Genomic DNA, 23,896 nt, shown 5'->3' on the forward strand with positions numbered 1-23,896 from the left:
ATAAAAAACAACACCTGCAACACTTTCCCAGCTATAAATCTATCGCAGTGAACACATTTTACTCCAAAGAGCTTTTGGTAATCCTTTTCACAATATGGGTTTCCATCTCTGTAAAAATTAAATAAAGAAGTAAAACAAGTCAAATTTAGTTCAAAATTTAGAGATTTTTTGAGAACAATTCACGCAAAATATTTTGCAGTAGAAAAAAAAAGTAGCATGGATAAGCAAGAAATACAATTTTATAATACCAGAATAAGAAAAAGGATTAAAAATAAATTTAGAAGGAAATATTTAAAACCATTGTCAGTTTTTAAATAAACACGAGCGTATAGCATTACAAACAATTTTTTGATTAATATTGGCTAGCACGTTATTTTTCGAATGAAAACTTTTAATCTATAAAGCACAAAAAATTTGAATATTTCCAAAGGCCGAGCACGATAAAATTCTGTTATTCTGTTTTAGATGTGTAATAACTTCTGAATATTTTTCTAATAATCTAAGCTGCAATTCAACAATACAACCTGTTTTTCAAGAATTTAAGCAAATATATATGAAAAGAACGATATCTAGAGCAATGCATCACATGATTAATAAAATCTAATGTTAATAAGATACTGGGTTTCAAATTCGAGTTTCAGTTTTAAAAGAAATAGCTTTAAAAAGAAATAACTTTCAGCTTTAAAGAAAAATTTGTTTTTAACAAAATTGAAACCATTTATAGATCAAAATAATTGGTAAGCACACCATTTCAATCAAAACACCCAAACAAGAATCCAAAATGAAACGTCACCATTCTTCAGATAATATTGATTAAATTTTAATATAAATAACTTGTTTATATATCATTCAGATATATGCTTTTAAATAGGAAAGCAGAAAGTAAATAGGAGCTAAAGTTACCCCACAATCTTACTTAACTGAACAAAAAAGAGTTTCAGACATTTGTCTAAAATCTAACCACGCCCTAAAAGACAAGAATAACAGATACATGGGCATAGAGCATAAATATCACAGCCTTAATATGGCACTAAAAATTATGTGCAGATAAAAACAAAGAGTAATGAGGTTTGAATTGTTATTGCAGATGAAGAAAAGTTTTGGAACTAGGGGGAATGAATTTTATAAAATGTTTTAGTATGAAATTTACTGCGTTTAAAGTATGAAAGGAAAAATACAGATAGAAAATCACGTTTGTTGGAGAGTATGGTTCCCCTGTTGGACATTCATAATGAATATTTGTGATTTTTGAATTTTATCAGAATATTAATGAGAAATTTTAGATACCCTGGTTTTCAGATTTAGGAGGAGCAGCAAAGATACAATATCATAGTTTTTTCGTGTTTTTTATTCCAAGTGTGGCTAGATGTCCAGCCATACTATTTTATTCGTGTGTGTGAAAAAAATACTATGCTCTGGTGCCATTTACCTTCATTATGCAGCTGATGATATCAGGGCCGAAACTATCACAAAAATAGCAGAGAAGGTGCCTTCGATTTTAACAGGTCCAGGAGTGAGGGATAAATACAGTTTTTTTATATTACAGATTTTATTTTAAAAAGAAAAATTAAACTTCATTATTATTATTCACATTTTCACTAATCAGATTGAGAAATTATCTAATTAGAAACCAAATTTATTTCTAATTTATTAAAACTTGATAGCTGTGAAATGATCAATGTTTAATCAGGTTGTGTCAGCTCCACGGGATGAAAAAAGCTACTGGCTCAGAGGTATTAAGAGAATCCTGAATGTTACCTTAACTTTTGTAATATGCAGGCTCACTTTTCGTGGGATTAGTGAGATAATTGCACAATAAAAGGATTTTTTTTTTAAAATCAAACATCGTTTGTCAAAATATGAGATTCGGTGTTATACAAACTGCTCCAATGTTTACATGGTAGGTATAATATTCAAATCCGAAATTCCAAAATGAGCTTATCGAATTCCTAGTATCTGAAGTTGAAGGAACTTCAAAATGTCCCCATTTTTTCCCCCACTGATTTTGAATACAACCTAAAATGTTTCAAGTTTCCCAAATGAATGAAGTTTATAGATATATAAATTTAGTGAAAGACGAAAAAAAAAAAAAAATGTACCATATACTTATTTTGAACATCCTGCGATTCATTAACTAAATTTAGTTTTAAAGATGTCACAGAAGGAAATATAGAAACTTCTCAATTTTTCGAAAAATATGCCTAAAATGTGTATTGCTAATTTGGTCATAACATTGCTCACTGGGAAAAATACAACAGAATGTGAATCATTTAATATGATACTATACGTTTTCAATCCAATTTAGTTGCGCTAGTAGATATGATGCATTGTATGATTTAAAGCATAGGTCTGGTGATGTCATAAAATGTTTCAATCACAAAATTCTGAATAGCCAAAAAAGTAAGAAAAGGAAAACACAATAAACTAAAACATCAATAACGAGCAACTAAGAGACAAGAAAAAACACGAAACCTTTGACTTTTTCTACTTCTAGTTATACAGTGAACTTTTAGGATTCTTAAGTACTGTTCTCAATTCTCTACAATCTGAAACTGAAAATCTATTATCAGCATAAGGATTATTAGAGAAAACTGACTTTTATTGTAATCGAAAATTTGGAAATCTCGGTACTTATCGCTTCAGAGATCTTTGAGAATAAGGAATAGTTAAAGAATTTTGCAGAAGAAAGGTTAGGTAAGTGGAAACATTATAATAAATTATGTGAAAATAAGTGATTAAAAGACGTTAAAGTAAAGATTTTAGGGTAAATATGTTTAACTTAACAGATATTTTAAACGTTCAGTTTCATCACCGTTTCATAATATAAAAAATATATTCGTCACTTATCAAGCAATTCAACACAAATTTTTAATGAAAGGAAATGAAGAGACCTACAATAAAGCAGTAGATTTAGGGTTAAAGTTTCCAGAGTATATGTCATTAACATTTTCAACCAAAATATCTTCAGTTAAAACACTTAAAAATAGGAGCTTGAAAAAAATTAATAACGTCAAAGAATTAGCAGAATAGTTAATAAATTCTAGTTTACTTCCGTCAAGATTTCCTGATACAAGCCCAGTCTGCATCAAGTACTTAATGTTCATGAGACTGTAATTAAATTGGACGATAATTTTCGAATCTGAAATTTATATTATATATATATATAACCTATTTGCGAAGCAGTAAGGGACGAAAAAGGTTTACCTGTTCAGCTTTGCTATAGACTGAACCCCCAAAATTATTCTTGACAAAATAATTCAAGCGTTTTGTCTTTTTATAGTTACAAAACAGAATGTTTTGTAACATATGTGCAAAAATAAAGTATTCAGAATTATTTTCAAGTAAACTTCTTACCTTACCCATATTTGATAACATGCTCTGTAAAACATCGGATAACTTCGAACAGAATTTTTTTTGGTGTAAACCAAATTAATTGGAAATCAAAAATAACATATCAACATAACATATGAAAAATAACAAATAGCACACATCGACGAGGTACTTATCTAAACATTTTTTCATTTCATAAAAAAAGTATAATGCTGCTTTAATTATTAAGAAAACGATCAATATTAACTAAAAAAATGGTTACGCTTAGGAGAAATAATAAAGATGGAAGTCCCCAAATCATTAGTTACCCCAGGGAACCTACGTTTGCGCGATATCTGATCTGTACCTCGTCTATTTAGCGTGTCCTAAACATGTTCTATGGATTCATATCGAAGAGCAATTCATATGAACGATCTTTTTGCTGTTAAAGAAGTCGTTCAATAATTGAACTTGATGTGGCCTGCAATAATAGTTTACTAAAAGGAATTCCCTCTGAATGCTGCACTGTAAAATAATTTCATCTCTGTATCCTTCGAACCGCCAGATTCATTTCTAATGATGTGGAAATCGGTGGAGAATAGAGAGACTGGCCAAGACCACTAAACCACTTTTTCCAAAAATCATTTCTTCTTGCAGAAATGAAGGTTTGTTTTCTTTAAAATATTCCATTCCATTTATGTGATAATGGGCTTGTTATCTGCAAAATTGCAAAATCTTTTGAAATTGCACTCATTGATACATAGTCAATGTATTTCGTTTTCAAGCGATAGCATATGATCTTCATTGTTACAGACTAAATATGAAAATTCCGATACATAAAAATGAGGAAACTTTGCATTTTTCTTTGTTTTGTTTCATTGTCATGAAATACAAATTCGATCATACAGTTATTTCTAAGAAACTTATGATATCTTTAAATTGTTTAGAGTAATGTATAGGCAGCAATATTAATGGAGAGAAAAATAAAATCTCGAAAACGGTTAACGACATCTCTACCAGAAATCAAATTCTAGATTGAGAAATAAGTGACAATAAAAATGCCACATTTTACACATTTTCAACTATCACCACAGTTATTACAAGAAAAAAATGTAAATACTTTCAAAATATGCTTACTTTCCCATATATTCGCCGTGCAAAACAGTGTTACAAGTGACACATTTAAAACACCAAATATGCCATTGCTTATCAAGAGCAATAAGAGCTTGTCCTTCTTGTAATTCTTCTTTACATCCACCGCATCCTGTTTATAAAATTATAATTAAGTAAAATCAGAATAAAACGATTATTATAAATTTCTTGAAATGGCATAAAATGATAACTGTGACAAGGGAAATATATACTATTACGACGCAAGTTAAAATGTAAGAAATTCTAAGATATAATCCAGTATGAAACGGGAAAATAAAATAATGGCAAAAATTTTCAAATTCAAAGTTTGTGCCTAATTTGAAACAGTAACAAGCAATGTGAAATTCAGTTTTGTTCGAAGTACAAATTTGAGCAAGTACTGGGTCAGATTTTCTAATTCAGGATCTCATTGTCTGGTTAATACGAACAACTAAAACTAAAATGCTCCGACAATGTAATAAATTGGATAAATAATTAAGACAATCATAAATAAGGTATAATCAGTTGCAGAAATTTCATTCGGATCACAAATTCCTCCCCTATAGAATCAAAAATAAAGCATATTTATTCCAAATACATAATATCTATTTCAATGTATTTTCAAAATTACTGCTTATAAGCATTCACCATCTTTCATAATCTCACCTAGAGGGTATTTTAGATAAGGGCATAAGAAGTCACCATATATGTAAGCAGGTTTCTATTTCCCTGAAGGATAAAGAAATGGCAGCGTTATTCTCTGCATTCATCTCTGATGATGGGTGGTGCCTTTGTCTGTGCGAGGGGTCGGCACATGTGACGCTCATAATGGAGGGACCAAAGTATAGAATATTATTTCTTGTGGCGGATCGTTCTTCCAGTCACTTCAGATGACACAGCAGGGTGGAGTTTACTTTGATTATAAGCATTCAAAATTAAATATGCATTTTTGATATAGTTTATTTCACTTCATTATCTTACTACTTCAAGTAAATTAATTCAAAAAGCAACATATTCTAGCGTAAAGCCTTAAATTTTAGCCAATTTTAATTTAGCCTTTAATTTTTTTAAAGCCAATTTCAAAATAATTTTACAATGAAGATAAATATATGATGAAAATTGAAGAGTATGCATGAAAAAAATCTCAGGATCTACAGAAGTAAGTACAGTACACTCCCGATTATCCGCGGAATTGGGTGGCGCGTCCGCCGCGGATAACGAAAATCGCGGATAATCCGAAAAAAGCTAAAAATGGGTATAGCAAAAGAGAAAACAGTCATTCCAACTTTGAAAAATCGTTTTATCTACAATAAAACATAAAATAAACAGCAGGAAATGTTTAACTAACGCTTAATATTTTAGTATATCACTCAAAACTAACCTAAATTGCATTTTGTTAATGAAAACAGAAAAGTGCTTTGTACTTACGAGAGGCGTCGAGGTTACACAGAAAAATTAATACATATGTACTATTTTAATATTGTAATGTATTATGTAAATACAAAAGCATAACTGTAAAACTGCACCTTTTTGAAGAAATCAGTCAAAAAAACTTTGTGCGGTAGGCGCGGATAATCCGCTCCTCGGATAACCCGCCCGCGGATAATCGGGAGTCTACTGTAATAGTTTATAAGCTATTATAAGGATTTTAATTTATTATAAATTGTGAATTTTTCATTCGAATCCCTTAAAATTAGATATATAAAGATATTCCGTATGCATCTATATCAATATAATTACTTATAAGATAATTTTAAAAAAATCATTCACAACATTTAAAACTAATACAAAACAACTCCCCCAGGAAATTAGAAAATCATAATACTCGTACATTATGAAAATTTTTACAACAAAGCAATACATACGCCTTGACAAATTTGTAGGCGACTCTGGAACAGCTGCATTTACAACAGGAATCTGTATGCATTTGGAACAAAGACATTCTTTACCAGTAAATGTAACCTTTTCTCCGGGAGGAAATGGTTGACTGCAATGTTAAAATATCCATTAGGGAATGTCTTAGGAAAGAATACTAAAAAAAATTAGCAACGAATCAGAGAAATAAACTTACTGACATCTAGCACATACAAAACATCTTTGATGGTAAGTGCTTCCTAAAGCAGTAACAACTTCACCTTCGACATATTTATTGCATGCAGCGCATTTAGTTCCAAACATTCGTTGATAATCAGCTGTGCAATAATATTTTCCTTCTTTGAAAAAGAAACCCCCTTGTGCCAAAGAAGAGGAACACACTAAAAAAAACACAAAATATGGATAATTTAAGATTTTTTTATTGTTGCTAAAAATGCATATTAAATATTAAGTAGCAGAGCACTTGCATATCTATCTTACCTAAACATGTTTCCATTACCCAAATCGAAGTGTTAATAAATTCCAAAATTAAATCATGCACTTTCAGTAGTAATAGAAAACAAGTCAGCAATTCAACGTCTAATTTCGATTATTAAATTTTTTTGTCTTATATTGTAGTATCTTTATAATAGAATCAACCACGATTTCGAAACAAATTTAAAATAAAGAAATTTCATAATTAACTACAGCAACAAAAGGTATGCAACATTATAAGACTTGAATACAGATTTATATCTATTTTCATACCTATATTCTTCTTTATAAACCATAAACTTACTATCAACTGAAAATGTCAATATTCTATCCTGTTCTGTGCAGATATTTATAAAAAACTCATCCTTATTTTAGCAAATATAACAAATGTTTCATTAAAATCTTATAAAAATAAATTCACTTAGAAAACATCTCCTGGAAGATTTAAAATTGCAAGCTAAACTAATTACTTTTTATCATGCACAATGGTTTTAGTAATTTTTATGCTTAAAATAACAAACACTACAAAATCAGAATAAAAAAAGTGCTTAAAGAAGTTTCAGGTTTGAAATTTAAGTTATAAAAGCTTTAGTCACAATAAAATGGATGCTACTCCATAAAACTATAAAGCAACAATTTTATGATAAAAATAAACAGAAGGAAAATAAACGAAATTTATAACAATTTATGAACTTACCAACACATTTGAAGCAATTGACGTGAAAATGTTTGCTTTGCACTTTTAAAGTGCTTCCAACACATTTTTTCTTGCAGCTTTCGCACAAAACTTTTCCTGAAAGAAACAGAAGCAAGAAAAGTTAAATGCACTGCAGAGAAATGTTTAGTAAATTCTAAAAATCTTCTCAATAGGTTATTTAAATAGCGATATAATGTTTGATAAGAACAATACAGCATCATGAATTCATAACATTTAATAGTTGTACTGGGTGATTATAAATGAATATTCCAACTATGTTTTCTTTTAATAGTCCTGCAAAGTACAACCCTGTTGCTAGATTGAAATGTCAAATAACAGGTAAAAGTTTAAATTCAACGCATTTATAAGAGTTTATTGTAAGCTCCTCCAAAATATGAACGATAATAAGACGATACAATAGCTCATTCCATACTTTTTCAGCATCTTTGACGCGAGGCTTTTGACAGCTTGAACATATTCATGTCTCAAGTTCGGTAACGTCAGTTGGTAGCAGGGACACAAACACCTGCTGTTTGATATCCCCCCCTCCAAAAAAATCAAATACTACCACACACTCATATCTGCATCCTTTCAAAGCTACATACCACGCATGTAGAAAAAATTGTGGGATGAGTTATCGTACTGCTTCGATATTCTTTGCATTTCTCAAGTAACTCACATTGAACGCTTATAACTGTGTTGAATTTCAATTTTCAGTTGTTATATTTGATACCAGAGGACATAAAAGCTGTACTCTATTTTCTTTTAACAGAGCTACAAAGTTGGAATATTCATTTATAATCAATCATCCTGTATTTTCCAGCTGCCACGTTTCCAATTTCCATGAAAGGACACTACTCGATGTAAAATCAAGAAACTGAAATATATAGTGTTAGATCCTTACAAACTTTTCAAAATATTTTTTAAATTATTTTTAGGAACCCTTTCTTTTGTTTCATCGAAGTTGCAGTACGATATTAATCCTCGAACAGACAATTTTTTTTAAAAATCCCTATTCAGATGAAAACTTTACAAATTGTTCAAATATTTTGAAAAGGAAGCGAACTGTTATTTATATACTACTTTATAACAGTATAATATAATTAAAAGCCATCAAAGATTAACACATTAGATAGTAAATATTGCGAAATGCAATAGAAGATAGATGGGCTTCCAACATCCGTGGAATGAGAGGCGATAGGATTAACGTTACACTTGCCTAGTTCCAAATTTATATAATATGCAAAAACGAAGCAAAGTAATTATTTTTTCTCAAAATGAAACTATAGAGCAAATAACTTTTTTTCTTATAATAGTAATGCTTTGAATGATATTTAAAGGTTTTAATGCATTTGATATAGGAAAGCATGATTTCTTCCATAAAAGATTTCTATTTAACTTAAGGATTGTGTTAATTTTGTTTCATTCATAAAGTATGCATGGAAAAATAACCTCTCTAGCATTACTAAAATTTTGAAAGGGTAAAAAAAGAGATGGAAGAAAACTGATCCATATAAACCCATTCTCAGATAAACTGTTGCATAAACTGCAAATAACTGCGAATATATTTATGTTTACTGATAATTATTAAAAATGCTTAATTTTAGCAATACACAGATAAACGAAGAGAATTAATAAAAGAAAATACTAAGTAAAAATGTAAAATGTTAAAATACTAAGTAAAAAGTTAAATGTTAGAACTAAATAACTGTTGGAACTGAGTCTTCAATCACATAATGGTCAGTTGTGGAAGATCGTTTTGACATATATTTCCTCATTTATGTTAAATATAGTGATGTTTAAAACTGATTGTACGATGTTTAATATTCAAGCATTTATATTCAATATTAACCAACCATAAGTTACAAAAAGAACTCCGATTTTTTTTTTATCATCATGAAACGCAGTGCATTTATTAATAGAACAGCGATTGAATTTTAAAGCTACCATCATAAATATTCAAATAAATTTAAACAGGGGTTCCATCAAGATCAGGTATTTTGTACAACCAGAACCCTTGCCTGCAGTGGTAAAATATAATAAACAAAGACCTTTTAATCCATATATTCCGAGAAGGGGGAGGGATAGAAGCATGACACAATATGCCAAAGAAAATAAGCATTATGAGAAATATCAGCATCGATATTTGCGTAAGATATTATGCTCACAGAAAAAGATGTTCAATATAACCACCGCTGGTAAAAGCTTCCTATATTTCTCTGTGTCATCTAACTTTCAGACGTCATTCACAATGGAATGATGATGCGATTAAAAGCGACGGACATATTTGTTAGTAGTTCGTGATGATAAATGATAAAGCAAGTTTTGTAATATCCAAGAATGAAATACACCATTATCATAAGACTAACGATTAACACATATTTTATACCAGCCAAATGACGTAAGTTCGTTTGTATAACAAGTTTGCCTCTATTATTACAACCCTTGCCTTTTATTCAAAATATGTGTTATACATGTATGATTCTTTGTTTCTTATTTATATACTACAAGCAATAATTTCTGCTAAGAAGAATTCACCGCAGTTTATAGTTTCTACACTCTCTAGGTGAAAAAGTTTTTTTCTTTCTCTTTCCCATTTAAATCTTTCAAAATGAATAATATTTTACACACTTTTCTCCAAATCTTTCAACTCAAATAGAATTACACGAATTAAATTTACGTTGGAAAGTAGTACACTCATATATGTCTTCTTTAAAACTGGAATATTTATAGGTAACTTAGTTTAACTTAACTTAAACAATTATTAAATATAAAATAATATATATTATAGAAATATTAAATATATATATTTTATTAAAGAATTATATTAAATGTTAAAGAAAATATTAAATATTAATATAAAATGCCCATCTGCAACTAACAGATTAGTTACAAAGAGTAGATTGTAGATGAATTCTATACATTTACAGGAACTCCTAATGAGATATAATTTTTTATAAATCAATCAACTCATTGCGCAGCAGCCATTCAGGTATATTTCCTCCACGATTAAGAAAAAACATCAAGTAATAAACCACTTTGCAAACAAGCCACATGCAATAAGTGTGCCAACAATCAGAAGAAAGCATTTTTAATAAAGAGAGCTAATCTTCGCAATCTTAATGGGAATACTATAATATTAAACGATATTGTGTAATGCTTTAATAACTCTTTGAAAACGGAAAATTTTTGCTTGACAGAATTCTCGATCTAATGCCGCGGAACGTTCTTGAATGAAGATTCTTTTAAAAAATAAATCGTCATTACGCTTTCAATAAAAAATAATCACAAGTTTTGCTTAAAAAAGATGTTTACACCAGTATAGAATATTGATTGATATTTTCCATTAACATCCTCCCATCCAATAACATAGTTCCCATAATTCCCATAAAAAGTTGATTTTTATATTTCATTTTACAAAAAATATATCACGAAATATTGGTAATTATTTAAAGAATTTTATCAGTTAAAGTTTTAAGTTTACCATTTACCAGTATGTCAGTTGGTGACCTATTTGAGTCATTATTCTCACATAGAAAATCATAAATGTTGGAAAATTCCACGGCATAAACACATTGCAGCTCGCTCACTTCTATTAGCTATTTCATAAAACTAAATGCAAGCCTGCCAGTTTATAATTATTGCACAACTCCTTCATAATGTCTCAACAACTTTGTTAAAACATGTCACATGGAATTAGTTAAGTCTCCTTAGAGAAACAATACTCTCTAGCCAGGGCCGCCGAAATGAAGATTCATCTTACTTTATTGCTTTGTCTCGGAGACCGCAAACAGATAGTTTCCACCAAGATTTTTTAATTTTTTTTTTTGGTATGTATGATTAATCCTTAAAGTAAGTTGGAACCCTTTAGAATCATCCAACATATAGTCATAATAGTACAAAATAATATTAAACATTAAAAAAAAATCCAACACAAACTTTTTCCCTACAGAGAGAATTTTTTTTTTCTGTAACTAATATTAGATTCTGCTTTATTTTCTGATTCCGATTTTGGATCCACTTCTCACACTGATTAAATTGACTGTCATATATAGATAGTAATAATAAATTCTTTAGACTGGTAAGTATGGTTGGCTATATAAATTTATTTAATTCTGAAAATAAAACGAGATATGTGCCACTTATACTAGCAGTACAAGATGGCGCTGTTCAAAGTTGATGAAAGAGCTAGGGTATTGGAGGCTGGGTAATAAAATAAATGAAATTTTCGTTTTGCTTTCATAAAGACTATTAGAACAAATGTAATTTTAGTTAAACACCAATAAAATGGTTTACACAACCTATTTTTGTAGGATTCGAATCATTAATATAATTACAACATCGAAAGTACAACATCCAAACATTAAAAATTATTGCAATAAATGCCCAAATTACGTATTTTTAATAAAGTGGAAAGATTTGCTGAGAATTTGAAAATCAGATTAAGTGAATAATAAGTAGGCCTGTTTTGTAAAAATATAATAATTTTTAAAAATACCAATGGTCACCGCCATGCTAAATACAAAGCTTTAATAATAAACATTTTTAACAACATAATTAAGCATAATAGTAGCAATTAAGTAATAAAGTACTGGAACATTGCCAGTGAATAAAACTCATATGTTGGTGATAAAGTAAAAATGAATACATGAAAGCTGTTCATGTGAACTACTTTGTTTGAATCTTGTTTTCTTCAAAATCTGTCTAAATAATGCTTGAACTGACAGACAGTTGTTTTCGCAATCTTATTAAATTACTTTAGTCTTTAAGCTCAACACGTGCATGGTGCACTATGCCCAAAGTTGGCTCTTGACCATAATAACAAAAAAGTTTTGAGCGAGATGTATAATTCTAATACGAATAATTAAGTTTAAAAAAAAACTAAGTCACTATTTAGAATCTAAAACTATCGATTCCAATAATCTATACAGATTACATTCATAAAAGACATTATTACGCTTCGAATTTCAAAGAAAATTAATAAATTCACAAACGTCTCACCACATTCATGCTATTCAGGTAGACGATATTGTTTGTATTAACATATTTCTAAATTTGAATAGTTTGCCATTTGCAATAAATACTGGCATACTTAAATGTTTCATTAAAATTTGTAACAGTTGTTTCTTTATAGCAAATGTATTTTAACTCACTCAAAGGAAATAACATCAAAAGTACATAAAAGTATAACTAAATTAGAAAACCTAATCAAATAGTGTATATAGTTATGATGAATTTACATTAGTCAGTACTAAAGAAAGTGTGAAGGTAAGATATTTTTTAAATATTTGGCTGCTAAAATTTAGACTGTTTTCAAAATAAATAACTCGGAATCAACGCAATTTACATAGTTAAGTGATGAGAACTTTGCAAATAAGGAAAACTGCTGAAAAGTGACTGCTGAGAAGTGATGAGATGTAAGTGAAATATATTTACAGAAAGAGGTAGATAATAAGATTCTAAATTCATCAAAAAAATTTAAATAGCGTTTAACAGAATGAATTATTAAACATTTGTTTAAGAAGAGTTTTTTCTTATCTTTAGATGACTAAGGCGCGGTAACGATCTTATTTAACATTCTACTTAAATAAATATTCATGCTGCAAAAATTAAATGATATTGAAATTTTACTGAGGTGCTGATGCTACTTAGAAAATTAAAAAAAAAAAAAAAAAAAAAAAAAAAAAAATCGAAAAAATTATCACGTAATTACCTAGAGATTTTTACTATAAATTTTTAAGCGGAAGAGTTACATGTGAAGTTTTCCAACTACTTATTTTTACTAACATTTGACACTCAGCTTCAAACTCCTTATTCAAATAGTTGACAAACTGTGTTTCAGAAGTTGATTCATCAAGCGATAAGTCAAATTTCAATGGAAGGCAACTAAATTCAAATTATGAAATCAACTGGGTTACAAACAACAATTATAAAGCAAATTCAGAAGTTAAATTATCTTCATATTTGTTCAGTGGTACATATTCCACTACAAAGAAACCGACCAGTAAATAAAACCGATTTAAAGTTTCAGTCTGAATCCACAGAACAGAAAACAACCTTCGGAATATTAAACTTTGGCAAAACAACGTGCAAATATTGAACTGAAGTTTTACTTCATAAAATTCAAAACATAATGAACAGAAGTATTCTTGAAACACATTTCTAATTAAGGAATTGGGCACGAATATATTTTGATAACGCAATTTGAAATAGAACTAGTGATCCCAGATTTATGAGCTTGTGGCCTGGATAGCCTGGTTGGTAAAGCGTTGGAGTCCTTTAGGTTGCGAGTTCGAATCCCACCGGCCGAAGATTCCCCGCGTGCTTGGTGGCGTATAAATCTGTCGTGGTCACAAAGTCCTCCATGTCGAGAATAATACCATTAGGGGTACTAGATCAGGGGTGATCGTTCTCTGATTCAGGTCAAAATTACGATCTGTGGATGCGTGAATGAAGTCCGCCCCGTAAAAAGGGTTGTGACCTGTGTGTAGCTAAAGTCGTTCTCTTGGCCCTAGATGGCGCTACTATAGAAACAAGAGACGCTCCCCCTCAGGCTTAAATCGGCTGTCTTCGAACAGCGGGCTTGTCCATGGCAAGTGCCATAAGAAAGTGTTTGCATAAGAAACAACAACAAAAAATTTATCAATGGAAAGTGCGCCAAAGTTGTTTTTTTTCCCTTCGTAAATGCATCGTTTTTGAAGGTTAATTTGTTGATGTCTCATTTACTAGGCAACTACTTGTTTATTCGCAATACTACGACTATTTTGGGACAGACCTCATAATTTTGAACCGCAGTCAGATGACAAGGGCGACATTTCTGAACTTCTACACCACCTTAACAGGAGAGCTTTTGGTTTCGACGGATTTAACGAGCACTAGACCCATAAACAGAGTTTTTTGTTGGAATTTGGTTTTGAAACTGGAACCCTCCGGCCTCGAAATCGAAACCTTGCAAACCAGGCGATCGTTGCCTCATTACCAATTATGGAGAATATACACTAGAGTATTCAGTATTTCTTTATTATATGATCAAACATATATGTTTTAATTTTATATTATATTCAATTATTCAAAATTGTTAATTACTTATGCATTTAATGTATTCAGTTTATTCTTCCTTACATTGTAAATATAATTGTGTTCACAATTTGAAAAATTAGCTGATTAAAAGAAATTAAGCTAAGTAACAGAAATTTTAATTTAGTCAATGAAAAATGAGGGTTGACAAACTTAATAGTATCAACTAACAACAAATTTATCATAAGCGTAAATTTCAAAATTAATGCGATACTTCTAAAATTGCTGGGTCAAGTAAAAAAAAAAAAAAAAAGCGATTAAGAAAATTACGGTGCCAATGGCCATCAAAATGAAATTGATTTTTTTAAATCTAAGGTATAATGAAAATACAGAATCAACATATAATAGTCATTGGGGATGGGTCTAAAAATAGGCCTTCTCCCCTCCCCCTAAAAAAAGAGGTGATCCGTTTAATTATTTTGAGTTTTTACATACCGATAGTTTGAGTTTGAAGTGTATGGCACAAGAGCCAGATGTGGCCATACCGATAGTTTAGGAATATCATCATAGCGGAAAAAATGGATGTAATCATAAACGATAGGAAAGAACAATTAAAAAATTATCCCAAAATGTTTTATTTGAAAGATACCACAAGATACCCGAAAACGGATAATTATTAAAAACTAAAAACGTTTGGAAAAGACTAACGTTTTGATATCTTTCACGCTTGCTTTACAGATTCTTTGCATTAAACTATGTTGTATATCTAATAAAATACAAAATGAAGAATCATCTGAACTGTTCCAAAAATATTTTTAATGTCAATTCGCATCTCCCAAATTTTTTTCATTAATACATGGAGCCATTTGATAATGTATAAACTATCATAATCACGAAATAGCTATACAATTATAAATTCTTGTTTTAAAATCACAGTAAAAAATCTTTTAATATAACAAAATGCATTTTAACTTAATGTCAAAAAATTGATAACAAAATATATTTTTGAAAAATAATCGAAATACCTAAACTGGGAGTTGAAAATTTCAGTTTATTATTGAGAAAATATAATAAAAAGTATAAATCAATAAGCAGATTGGTTATTTGTAGCTTCACATTTCAACAGACAATCAGTTAATAGTCAGTATGTTATCTCGGTCTTTTAAAACCCTGCTGTTCTGTTCGGGTCTATATGACCCGAAATAATATTTATACCTTCGTAAAAATATATAGTACAGGGATATTTTCATGAAACTTTTTGACATCTTTGGTAAATAATATATATATGTATTCCTAGACGGATTTAGGTTTATTCTTATTTCGAAGGAATATTTTTCAATTTATACCTAATGTATCGTTCGGGTCAATATCACCCAATGCAAAAAATCATTTATTTTTACTCATATATGTTCACTTTTGTTTGGAATAATTCAAAAGAAAAGAATAACAATATGTAATTTATCCGTTTTCAAAAAATGTTTCGTTGACGTATGTATTTGGTCACATGAAAAAGTTGATACAATTGGCAGGAGGCCAATCTCTTTGCTCTTATTGCAACGTTTCTTTTTTTCTGCTGTATTTCACTTTCTGATACACTGCAAAAGAGTTGTGCCTGCGAATGTGAGAGAAAAAATGGCGAATCGTAGAAATTTGAGTCACGGTGATATAGCTAAACTAATAGAAGCTTCTAACAGCGCAGAAATATCGGAGTATGAAAATCATACAAATGATGAATTTGAGAGTGAAAGTTCTGACAACGATTTTGATACCGCTATTCAACAAATGAACTATAAAGGGAGTATTCAGTCCAAGAATCGTGAAATAAAGTGGAAGTTGGATCTGTTGCCACTTTTTTCTCAATCAACCGTTGCTAATATTATAAAAACTACTACAGGGGTCATAAGATATTCAACGGCAATGATATCAGATGTAAAAAGTGCATTTGAGGTAGTATTCAATTCTACAATTAAAAACGAAACCATAAATATGGCTAATATTGTAGGAGAAAGGGTTTACGAAAAAAAGTGGAAAAATATTGAAAGTAAAACTTTTCAAGGATATATTGGATTATTATTGTTAGCTGGTGTTTATAAATCATATGGAGAATCAACAAAGAGCTTATGGAATAAAGAAACTGGCAGAAATATATTTCGTGAGACAATGTCTCTCGAAATATTTTTCACCATATCGGGAGTTATTCGTTTTGACAATAAATCCACTCGTCAAGAAAAAAGAAATTTGGATAAATTAGCTGCAGTGCGAAATATCTGGGAAAAATGGATAGAAATTCTGCCAAAATTATACAATCCGAATGAAAATATTACTGTAGATAAACAATTAGTAGGATTTCGTGGCCGATGTCTTTTCAAACAGTATATACCAAGAAAAGCCATCTAAATATGGGATCAAAATATGGACTTTATGTGACAGTAAAACTTCGTAGGTAATGAAAACACAAATTTACACTGGAAAAGAACAAGGGTCAAAGCCAGAGAAAAATCGGGGAATGTGAGCAGTGTGTGTGTGTGTGTGATCTTACTTATGGGTATTCGGGGCACAATATGGCATGTGATAATGTTTTCACATCTTACAACTTAGGACAACTTCTTCTAAAAAGGAAAATGATTATGCTTGGCACCATTGGAAAAAATAAAGCAGAACTTCCTGAACAAATGCCAAACAAAGAAATTCACAGCTTCTTATTTTATTTTACAGAAGACACAATAGTTGTAAACTATATCCCCCAAAAGAACAAGAATGTTATTCTTAAGAGCACTTTGCATCATAACAAAGAAGTTAGCAGACCTGACAAAAACCATTAATGATTTTAGATTATAATTCAACAAAAGGGGCTGCGGATACTCATGATCAACTTTTAAACACATACACTTGTAAAAGAAAAACAAATGGCTGGCCCATGATAATATTCTATAACATGCTTGAAATTTCTGCGTAGAATGCATTTGTTCTATGGACTTCAATACATAATGAATGGAACGAAAACAAATTGACTAAACGAAGGCTATTTTTGGAAGAACTGGGAAAATCACTCATTTTTCCATACATTGAAGCAAGGCCACACCTATCAAGAAGTGAGGACTCAATAAAAATAGTGAAACGAATACAGAGAAAAAGGAAAAACGTACCATCGGGATTTGTAGAGAATACTTCATCGTGTGTCAAACGTGCAAAGTGAAAGCTCTGTCCGTCAAGCAATGACAGCAAAACTAATATATTATGCTGCAATTGTAAGAATCACATTTGCAAATCTCATGTAAAATATAATTGTTCAAATTGTAAATAAAAGTTTCAATTTCGAATATTTTTCTGTTATTTTTATAGCTGCTTTATATTATTAGATTTATTTTTAAACTTATATTACCATTGTTTAAACCATTTCTTATATGACACCTGTCAATTACTGGAAGAAAGGTTAGTTTTCTGAGTCCGGTCATATTGAACCGAACGCTACATACGTGAAGTAATTACGAACAGAACAGCAGGGTTAATTGGATTAATTTGCTTAGCAGAAATGCCTAACAGATATGCCTAAACAGATCGTTTCGTAAAGCACTATGTTATAGAAGTTAATATTAAACAAGGGGCAATAATCAGTGAAAGCAGATGTTTAACACTATTCAACAATAGAAAAGCTTAAGTCATAACAAAAACTTTTATTATATATCACATAATATTATTGAGCATACACATCATTTTGGAGCTTTGCCAACAGATTAGTGGTGGCCATGTGGGATCAGTCTCAAGGGAGTTGGCAACAGACTACAACCATAAAGTTCGGAAAAATCAAATCCAGATTCCTAGGTGTGGCAGTCTGCTTCATTCGCTGTTATGTCAGCTGGGCGAAGCTAAAAATAAGTATTTTAAAAATTCAGCAGCTAATTAAAAGAAGATGTATTCACAGAGTATGAAAGGGCGACAGATTATGACAACAGGTAACTGAATGAAATTCCTAGGATATATTTAACGAGCAGGGGGGAAAAAAACTAACAAGGTTACACTCGATTACTTTTTAGGCTTACAAGATTTCTAAGCTTTAGTGAATGAGACTGCGGCAGGTAAAAATAACTCCAAAAAGATGCGATAAAGCAAGGGAAAGAAAGGTATAAAAAGACTGCGTTCATCAGGTTCTGAACTCTAAATGCCAGGCAGTAAAAAAGAAAGTGTATATGAGTAAGCATTGGTTTATGTCGAACTGGACGGAAAGGAGCAAACGAGCATCCTCCTACGTGAAATAACTCCCTAATCTCACAACGTGATTTTTAGCCCCAAACCCTATTGAGAGCTACAAATAGAGCACGGATGAGGCTACCAAAGTAAAAAATCTTTTGCCTTGTTACCGCGAAAGTCTATAAAAATAACTTCTTTGAAAAAAAAAAAAAAAAACAGAGGCTCATTCATCTCGCTACTTACAACAAAGCAACATCTAGGCCAACTGATGCAAGTGCTAACAACATTGTGGAATGTATAAAAGAACAAATATTTGAATATATGAAAAATATTTTTACTTTTACGTTTGGAAACTTAAAAAAAATTAGAATACATTTGCGCAGCTGAACAAAAATCATAAAATACCCCATCCATTAAATTCGACGTATTCATCTTTAATCTTCATACAGTTAAAATTTACTATTAAACTTTTTAAAAGCTTGCACATTTTAGATCCTATCAAAATCAATAAAAAACTTTTCCCTGATATGATAATGATTTCTAAAAAGAAAAAGGTAGGTAATGTCGTGACTGCTAACCAGACGAAGCCTCAAAAACAGTAAATTTAGGAAGAAATCAATAAAAAAAAATTCCATTTACTTAATTCTCTTTACTTGACAAGACCAAGAAAGAAAATACATAATTCATAGGTCGAAAAATTTTCTATAAACACGAAATATCAAAGTTCAATGGATTTATCACCAGATATTTAATCATTTGAGTAATTTGTAATCCATGAAGAACCGCCAACTCTCTTAATTCAAGACATAAAATTGTGTTTTTGCATGTTTACAAAAAAAAGTAATTTATCTATTACTTCGTAAGCTATTCAGAATTCTGTATTTCTAGTTTAAGAAAATATTTGCATATAGTCAGTGATCATAAATTGTAGTAATTGTTCAGAAATCAATAAATCGATCAATATTCTTATGCACTGCCATTAAGACACTTATAAAAAAGAATCTTCAAGATAACAATTTAGTAACTGAATGGTTTGCTAATCCTATACGTAATGTTTAGAAAATACATTTAAATATGTAAAATTAATACATTAATATTTACTGAAAATTTAATATCTCAAGAAATTTATTGCTTAAATTTTAAAACTCCTGAGTTGAGTAATAAGACAGACTTTAAACCGCCGCTTAATAGAAAAAAAAATTATTAAATATTTCTATATAAACCATACAAACTATTTATTAACTTTTTGAAACTTCAATAATAATACAATAAAATATCGCATTAAGTAAATAATCATTTCGATGATGTTTAGCAATTTAAGTAAGTGCCAGACGGAGTGGTCGCACTCCATTTGTTCACTGCTTAACAGGTCAACTACTACTCACTAAAATTGAAAAACTAGATTATGCTGATGGGTTCTTTTTTCAAAGAAACAGAGAAGCTCTATGGAACTGTTTGACACTTTCTGATTGGCATTTTTAAAACACTTACGTATATTACTATTAAGCCCTTAAGACACGGGCGAATTTTTCTGGAGAAAATGTAAGTTTCTGCACTCCGAAACCAGTTTTCTACCACTGAAATGAATTTTTAGTTTGGAGAGTACTTTCACAGTTTGGACAGAAAAATTCAGTCCCATCTAGGAAATCGGCTATTGAATCGAGTGATAAAGACTTTAACACCTTCGCAAATAATCTAATTACTGAATTTTAAGTTTTAAATTTGCAATTAAGTGAAAATAATAAGTAATTTAAAATGCAAAAATCACTCAGACTCTTCAATATCTCAAAGCTCCTTATATTATTATTGGAATTAAAATAACAATAAATGTCCCAGATAGGATGTGAAATCTAATTAGGAAATTAAATAAATTCGCATATCAAGGGGTTTACACAGGTTAGGGATAATACTGGACTTTAGACCAACACTTGATGGGTTGACAATTTTTAACAACTAACGCTTAGATTCAATCAATAATTAAAATCAAACACCTTTGGCGACTAGCTTGCTCGCCCAATTTATTGACTTTTTTTGCTATTAAACTATTAATAAAGGGGGAAACTCGTTAACCAGTTGATAAGACTGAAAATATGTATTTAATTAACTCAGTCTACTACAAATTACGGTGTGTACAAATTAAAAAGTGCATATGCTTTAAAATAAAAGCAGAAATGAAAATATTATTGACGTTGAGTTAATGTCTAGAAAAAGCAATTTTTTAATCAATTTTAGTACTAACAAAAGGACGCAGTTGAATGCTTTGGTGGACTTTGAATTTCATCATAATATTAAAAACGTTGTTACAGGTTGCGTATCAAATCAAATTTTAAAAGCTTATAGAAAATAAAGAAATTATATAAAAATAAAACTGATATGATTAAAAAGGTAATTTTCTGAGATAATAATAACTGATATATTATTAAGATAATAATAATAATATAGATACATTTTAAGATAATAATAATAACAATATATTTTTTTTGAAATAATAGTTTTGTAAGATATAAACAATTTCCACAGGCAAGTCATAGCGATTACCTATCTGGCAACAATAAACACTTTATTTGCCAAGACTCACGCCTCATATTCGGACCATCTACTTAGATTACTTCTTTTGAGAAGGACTATCTAATTAGATAGATGGATCGGAACACCTAAAAAGTAGATGAAAACCACAGGAAAATTAATTATGCGACAGTAAACGTGTTCGAGCTCGAATAAAATTTGTTAGACGCCTATTTCTATTATCATCTAGACTTTTTTTTACATCTTTCCTCTGATTGAATGGAGGTGAATTAATTAAATGCAGCTGTAAAAACTGTCTGAAACATTCATGTGGGATTTGCTTACGTTTGACTGATGCCATTCGGCAATAAGTAACAAGAAAGATTTCTGTGTCAGGCATGTTATCATTTTACATATATGGATAAAATATTTATTTAAATAATCTTACATAATATGATAAAAACACTACTATTTTTCAACATTTCTCACCCACAATGAATTTTCGTACCATTTACTTTTTACAGGTCGGAATCGGAAGAAAAGATATACAAATACAGGGCCAAATACAAGCGTATGCTCTTAACAACCAGACATACCGACATTTCGCTCATACACAAACTACAATTAAAACAGTCATTTCACAGGTCAGGTAATCAAGTTGAAACTTTTTCTAGGCTAAAGCTCTAAAAGTATTCTAAACTGAATTTCATTTAATGGAAATAACATATGCTGCATCATACAAGGAAGAAAAAACGAAATGCACAGATGTGTTTAGTTTAATGTTACTATCATTACTTGTTCTTTATTATATATCGCTGCTTGTTTTAAAGCATGTCCGCAAAAATAAGCACTTTACGGTTACAAATACATTAATTTGTGGTAAAGACTCAGCTGTTGGGCCAGCTCGAGTATACACAAAAATTTGGGTTTTATCACACATATCAGCAATGGACAACAAAAGTAAATGGCGTCTGGGGCAAAATATAATTTTTTCGTCCTTCTCTAAATTATGATTTCATTTCAAAGGCTTCCCCAAGACTGCTGTTTGGAGCATCGATTTCCCATGACCATTCTGTCACTAAACCACAGCCAAACAAAACTGTACACATAACGACAATAGTATTTATCAAAATATTTTCGTACAAGTAAAGAGGACGGAAACCTCGCCCATTTTTGAGTATTTTAGGACTTAAAAAAATGAATTGGCCTGACATTACTTTCCTATCAAAATAGCATAAAATCAATATATTTCGGGTCCAGATCGAATTTCAGAAATCAGGTTAATGCAGCGGTTCTTAACCTTTTTAAGCCGCGACCCAAATTTGAGAAATATTTGAGAAAAAGTCAAAATTTTTTCATTGCTTTATTTTAGATCGTATTTTTAAAAAATCTTCAATCCTACGATGATGATTTTTTTTAACTTACAAATTTTTTATTTATTTTTTAATAATAAAGATAAACAAAAGTACTTTTCGATCCAAGGAAAATTTAATTAATAATCAAGTGTTTTTAATAATTTTTATTGACCAAATTAAAATATATTTATAACTTTTTGAAAATAATTGACATTTTAACTTATTTACATTTAAACATTGACATTTAAACCTGGATACCGCACATAAACCATGAGTTGAGCATCTTTACTTACATCTGTCGTTTCATCCAGTTGAATACTAAATAAACCAGCAATTTTTATAGCAGAAATAAGTTTATTCTTAATATCAAATGACATATCATTATCATATCAATGACATATCATCACGAATTGTATCATTTGATAATGGTATCTTTTGTAATTTCTTTGAACTTTCATCTCCGCACATGATACGTGGCATGTCAATGGCAGCAGGTTTTATAAGTTTTTCAGCAATATTATGGGGTTTCTTTTGTCTTGCAATATGCCAAGCCACATGAAAAGAAGCAAGTGTAGCTTGTTTGGCAGAATTTATAAAACCACTACTACTTGGTGCATCCAAACGCTGTCTTTTTAAATGGGCTTCTTTTCTTTCGAAAAAAGTACGATCTTTTCCCTCAAAGGAAAAATTTTTATGTTTTGCATCAAAATGTCTTTTAAGTTTGTTCGGTTTCATCGATTCATTACTTAATATTTCACTGCACAACACGCATTGCGGCTTGTTCACTCCTCGATCATAAATGCAAGTAAAACCCAATTCTAAAAATGCTTCCTTGTATTCACGTTCCTTGTATTCAAGTCATCATTTCTAAAATGTCTGAAATTTGGTGTATTACTAACTTTTTTGGTTCGACTCAGCGCGACCCAAGAAATATGCTTCGCGACCCAATTTTGGGTCGCGACCCATAGGTTAAGAACCGCTGGGTTAATGCTAGAAATTAATGGCTTAGGTTCTTGTAGTTTTCTTAATCGTCTTCATTTGGAATATTTATTTTATCAGTGCATGCATGCTGATAAAGTTATAGATTGAATACTAGTAAACTTGGCACATACTGGGAAGATCTTTTTACAACGACACTAGTTTCGTTGAAATGTCATTATGATTGAAAAGGTATTTGGAACAAATGTTTCATTTGTCTCAATCGTGATGGGCGACCATCCAGATAGCAACTGATGCACAAAGAACCTTACTATAAAATGAAGTGCATATTTGTCAGGCATACTGAAAGTGTCTGGAGGGAGAATGAAAAACTGTTCCAATTGTTCATAGAGAAGAAAGTTGTTAA

At 30.3% G+C, this 23,896-nt stretch overlaps 1 protein-coding gene across 1 annotated transcript in view; it reads right to left on the reverse strand.

Moving 5' to 3' along the window:
- LOC129958945 (actin-binding LIM protein 1-like) overlaps positions 1-23,896 on the reverse strand; it is a 62,644-nt gene that overhangs the window by 20,211 nt on the left and 18,537 nt on the right. Inside the window, exons 2-6 of the mRNA XM_056071699.1 lie at positions 7,487-7,582; positions 6,512-6,695; positions 6,306-6,427; positions 4,447-4,573; positions 15-108 (exon numbers count right to left, since the gene is read on the reverse strand). Coding sequence (XP_055927674.1) covers positions 15-108; positions 4,447-4,573; positions 6,306-6,427; positions 6,512-6,695; positions 7,487-7,582 — 623 coding nt within the window. The remainder of the gene's footprint in view (positions 1-14; positions 109-4,446; positions 4,574-6,305; positions 6,428-6,511; positions 6,696-7,486; positions 7,583-23,896) is intronic.

This window comes from Argiope bruennichi, chromosome X1, assembly GCF_947563725.1.
Source record: "Argiope bruennichi chromosome X1, qqArgBrue1.1, whole genome shotgun sequence".
In the NCBI taxonomy this organism is placed as follows: Eukaryota; Metazoa; Arthropoda; class Arachnida; order Araneae; family Araneidae; genus Argiope; species Argiope bruennichi.